Raw genomic sequence first — 5,541 nt, 5'->3', positions numbered from 1 at the left:
ATGTACCTTATGGAGGGGGACCAGTGTAAGCGCATGCGGGGAAAGGCCACTTTGAGTACCCACGATTTATTTTTGGACTTATTTTTGAAATAATTTTTTCCTGGGCAAATTTTGGTCAGAAAGGCCCAGTTTTGTGGTAAGGAGGACAAAAGAATGTGTATTTTTCGAATCTGCCCAAAACGTTTGACCTTTGGCAAGACTTTACCTTCTATCGACTCCGAGATAGGTCCTGGCTGAATGGACTGTTCCACTTGGACAGGGGGTGAAATCCAGGTATCATTTCAGTATTTGGGCTGTATCTCATTAAAAGGCAGGAGTCGAACTTCTACTATTTGTACCAAAAGAAACCTGACAAATTCAGCTTTGCAGTGGGGGTAAAGACTTGAGGTTTTGAATAAAGGTAAATGTGTTAAAGTGCTTGTTTCTAGTGGTTTCACCATAGAATCCCAAATGCAATGGAAGCTTCATTCACTGCCCCCTCCCCTTATATACCTTGTATATGTGCATATATCTGCTTATGGTATATTCATGTATCTATGTTTGATACTCTATACGTTAGGTGTAATCAAGAGCCGCAGACCCACCACTAGTGACCCCCTGAGCATGCTCATCTCCTGGTCCAGGTTCTTCTCGGCCACGTCCCGCTGCCTCTCCAGCAGGAGACACCGCTTCTCCAGCGTGTACGAGTCCGTGCGCCACTCCAGCGCCAGGGCCGTGAAACGGTTCTGAAAAAGGCATGAAACTGCGTCAGGACCGTGAAACGGTTCTAAAAAGACAGGGAATAGCGTCAGGGCCGTGAAACGGTTCTACAAAAAAAAACATGAAATTGCGTCAGGACCGTGAAACAGTTCTAATCATGATAAATAAAAGGAATGAAGGTCATGAACCAATTTTGCAAAAAAACTGAAACAGTACCAAGCCCGTGAAACGGTTCTAAAAAAAGACATGAAAGTCATGAACCAATTTTGCAAAAAAAATGAAACAGTACCAAGGCCGTGAAACGGTTCTAAAAAAGACATGAAATGGCACAGGGGTCAGAAATCGATTCTAGAAATGACGTGGAATAGGTCAGGACCGGAAAACAGTTCCAGTTATGAAAAATAAAAAGACATGAAATGGCCCCCGAAGCCATGAATTGGTTCTACAAAAGACACGAAATTGGACCGGTGTTTCATGAACTATTTGATATATATGAAAGACATGAAATGGAACCAGGGATGATAACTTATCCAACGAAATACGTGAAGTACGTAAAAGGGGTGTCGGTGTATTAAACAAACCTCCACTTCCTCTTCCGTCAGGCACCTTTGTGGCTGAGAGGTGGCCAGCCCGAGGTTCCTCAGCACCGACTCAGGCATGCTGCGGGAGACAACCTCGGCGTGGTCCTCGGGCGACGAGGAGGGGGAACTCCGGTCACTGTCCTCGTCCTACAGAGTAGTTTTAGAAAGAACTCAACGTTTCCTCTGAATAATATAGTGATAATGACCCGCCCTGAGGTCACAGTCTACGGTGCAATAAGTCATGTTCGGTTCCTATAACCATCGAATGAATGACCGAGTCCGCGAAGCGAAGTGGCAAAAAAAAAACGTTGTATTAGGTAAAACCTTCAAGACTATTCCAATACTGACCTGTTTACTCTCAGTCTCGGAGGCCTCGGCGAGCTCAGGCAGACGTGAGCTGACTGCAGCCGTGTTCCCGAATCGTACCTTGTTCTCCTACAGCAAATATAGTATCAGTGGGGATAGATAAAGGCAACTTTTCTGTGGTGCTTTCCAGTTGGTCCAGGGATAAAATGGCAATTACTCTGAAAAAACTCACACCACTTATTCCTGACAGGAAAAGCTATCTGTAACAAAAAAGTTAAGACCATAGCATGTTCAGAACAACAGATACAAAAACCGGAAGTTCTGCTGCAGTACCAAGGTCATCCACCAGGAGGCCCATATTTGACCTTGACCTTCGTCTTCCTAAGACTTACCAGCATACCAAATATCATCACAATCACAATAAAGGCGTTCTGAAGTTATGCTGACTACAAATATGTGGAAACACAAACACACAGACAGACAGAAAGACACACACACACACACAGAGACGCACCAAAAAACAATACCTCCATTTTTCATGGAGGTAAAAAGTTTTAGAATACAAAATGTTTCCCTACCTCTGCTCCTCGGCCCTGTTCTCTGAGTGGCTTCTGTGGCGGAGTCGGTGTGTCTCCGGGCAGACCAGGGATGGGCTTCAGCGGGAAGTCCTGATACCCGCCCGGACCGCCGCTTGTCTGGACACGGCAGGACAGAATACACTACAGGTCAGTGATAGGTATAACCCTGCATAACCCTGAGTATTATCGGTATTTGTTTATTAGAATTCACCACAAGTACGAACATACAAGTAGAAGGGAGGACAAAACAGGTGTATTGACACCTTTACAAGTTGTCCTCCCAAACACAACAATATAAATACAGTGCAATACAAATTACAAAGTCGAACAATTGTTGACATGAACTACAAATTCCTACAATAACATACAATAGTCATAAAAATGCAATACAATACACTACTATAAAATATCATTCATTATGTACAACTGTAATAATATTAAAAACTAGTCAGAATACTAGTGAGGCCTTAAAGCTGTTCAGGAGGCAGGTACCGGTATCAGACTATTTAGAGTGTCCTTTTTGTTGAACAGGCGCTGAAGGTATGGAAGGAAGTTACATCTTTAGCTTTCGTGACCCAGAGATCTCGATAATCACAGCTGGATCAGGAGTTGATCCCTCTGAATGTTCTCAAACGTTAATGGAGACAAGGTTGCGTGTCATAAAAACCGGGCAGTCAGAAACGTCATGCCACCCCAATCTTCTTGGGAACTGGCATAATTTCGCCTAAAATCTAAACATTATATCGATTGATTGCTTGATTGACTGACTGACTGACTGATTGACTGACTGTCTGATTTACTGTCTGACAGACTGACCGTCTGATTGACTGATTGACTGACGGACTGACTGAATGACTGACTGATTGACTGACGGACTGACTGACTGTCTGACTGACTGATTGATTGATTGACTGACTAACTGATTGACTGACGGACTGACTGACTGACTGTCTGACTGACTGACTGACTGACTGACTGACTGATTGATTGACTGACTGACTGACTGTCTGACTGTCTGACTGACTGTCTGACTAACGGACTGATTGACTGACTGTCTGACTGACTGTCTGACTGTCTAACGGACTGATTGACTGACTGTCTGACTGACTGTCTGACTGTCTGACTAACGGACTGATTGACTGACTGACTGTCTGCCTGTCTGACTAACTGACAGACTGTATAACTGACTGATTGACTGACTGAATGTCTGAGTGACTGACTGACCGACTGACTGATTGACCGACTGACTGACTGATTGATTGATTAACTGACTGATTACTGACTGACTGATTGACTGTCTGCCTGCCTGACTGATTGACTGACTGACTGATTGTCTGAGTGAGTGAGTGAGTGAGTGAGTGAGTGAGTCAGTGAGTCAGTGACTGACTGACTGACTGACTGACTGATTGCTTTCTAACGACTGACCTTGACCAGAGGGAAGTCCCGGTATCCCCCCTGTGCCTTAGGAAGCGGGAAGTCCTTGTAGCCTGCCCCCTTGCCGGCCGGTTTGATGGGGAAGTCCTGGTACCCCCCTCCCGCCGCAGGCCTGGTCTGCGGGAAGGTTGAGCTGAGACCGCGGAGGATGTCCGCCTTCACGTCTATGTCCGAATCTGTGGAGTTGGACTGAAGATAGAAAAACAAAGACAAGTTATTGTGTGAACAAGATGAACATGTTATGTCGTTCAAACATAGCCATGCCGGAACGTTCGACCTTCTAGAATTTGAATGATGATAATCCTCTGAACGTTGCATGTTGTTTGTTTGTTTGTTTATTGTTTATTTAACCAGATAAACATATTGCCCTGGAGGGCGGTTTTCAATGCACCCCAAACCCCAAACACAATAAAACAATAACAATGCAACATAAAGTAATCGCTGAAGAAAACTTATGTACAATCAAGGGGCAAATTAAAATAAGGTAACTTAAGCACGAACTTAACTAACAGAAGATGTTGGATTCGAAGTATCTTGTGCCACACATAGAATGGACAGTTTTGTTCAAATGACAAGACATGACAAGACATATGGCGTGACATGACAGTTGTCCAAAGGATTCCACGTGACGGGACCTTATACTTTCTCTGGATACTTCCCTTAACTACTAACAGACAAACAAGTAAACGAACCAACCAGGTTGAACCAAATCCACGCATTGGTACACACAGATACAAAATGGTGGTAACAAATGAGATGACAGATGACAACACCGTACATACACTCTCTGAGCTGTCACTCACTCGCAGTGACCTTGTGGATGACCTCTTCTTCAACTTCTGCTCCTCCTTCTCCTCCTCCTCCTCCGGAGGGGTGTCCAAGCTGCTCTCCTTGTCGGCAAGATGACCGCTTTCCTCCGCTGTCTCCTGTCGTGCCGGGGACGCTGGCCGGTCTGCTGTGTGGAGTATAGAAATGTGCTGTAGAATTAGCTGAGGATTAGGCCACACCGCCTTAATTTTATGGATGACATCCGCGCGCGCATTCATTTTCGCCTGTTCTCAAAAAAAAAGAAGATCACGTCCACCGAGGCTCTGGTCTGGCTCTAGGCCTGGGTAGTCCATGGTAGCTAGCGACAATACGGAGCTGGTGGTAACTCTGGAGGATAGCACCCAGGCTACCGAAGCTCCACGACTCAAGAACTCATGTACATACGTACAGTGCCGATTCACAAATCCGCAAAAAGCCAGCATGTGCAGGCTTGTCGTATTCGTCGCTAAGTTCTGCCGCAAATTCACAATAACTGCTTTGTATTCCTGTGGTTTAGTAGCATTTTTATTTTGGGCCGGAATTTTTTTTATTCGCCCGCGCGCACTAGTTTGGGGGTCTTCAGAGGATGTCATCCATAAAATTAAATCGGTGTGGCCTTACAGAGAGCGGTTATCCCATATGTTGCGACAAAAACAGACGCGATATGTTAAGTTTATCATACTACTTCAACGATCAAATTCTTCTGGCAACTAGATATAATGAACAGTTAAGATCTGCTTATAAATCTTAGGATTGTGGCTATTTCTGTCGTTTAAAAACAAGTTGGAAGGGTATGTTAATATAAACTGTAATGCAATCTAAACTGTAATGCAGAAAGCCACCTGTACTAAGTTGCCATTGGCAAATACTGAGGATATTGAGGATTAGGATGAAAGAGGGATCATTTCCTGCTCTATCCATTGGCGTGTTTTTGAACAGGTGAATCTTGAACGATACAGATCTCTGAAGATCTCTGCGGATTTTAAGCCCCCTGCACGTAAAGTTAACAATAATTTAGCGTTTCGCTGTTAGGCCATGCTGATTTGATTATATGGATGACATCCTCCGGGAACCCCAAAATTGATGCGCGCGTGCGAATAAAAAAAAAGTTTTAGTCAAAAAAAAGTTAAGTTTTA

The 5,541-nt window shown here is 44.3% G+C and overlaps 1 protein-coding gene across 1 annotated transcript in view; it reads right to left on the bottom strand.

The window, feature by feature from the left end:
* LOC109487653 overlaps positions 1 to 5,541 on the bottom strand; it is a 24,269-nt gene that overhangs the window by 9,355 nt on the left and 9,373 nt on the right. The window contains exons 9-14 of the mRNA XM_019791657.1: positions 4,402 to 4,550; positions 3,590 to 3,787; positions 2,165 to 2,281; positions 1,629 to 1,715; positions 1,281 to 1,427; positions 585 to 806 (exon numbers count right to left, since the gene is read on the bottom strand). Coding sequence (XP_019647216.1) covers positions 585 to 806; positions 1,281 to 1,427; positions 1,629 to 1,715; positions 2,165 to 2,281; positions 3,590 to 3,787; positions 4,402 to 4,550 — 920 coding nt within the window. The remainder of the gene's footprint in view (positions 1 to 584; positions 807 to 1,280; positions 1,428 to 1,628; positions 1,716 to 2,164; positions 2,282 to 3,589; positions 3,788 to 4,401; positions 4,551 to 5,541) is intronic.

Source organism: Branchiostoma belcheri, unplaced genomic scaffold (assembly GCF_001625305.1).
Source record: "Branchiostoma belcheri isolate BF01 breed outbred unplaced genomic scaffold, Haploidv18h27 scaffold9, whole genome shotgun sequence".
In the NCBI taxonomy this organism is placed as follows: domain Eukaryota; kingdom Metazoa; phylum Chordata; class Leptocardii; order Amphioxiformes; family Branchiostomatidae; genus Branchiostoma; species Branchiostoma belcheri.
Note: the sequence above shows the minus strand (reverse complement) of the source record. Positions and strands in the feature narration are given on the sequence as shown.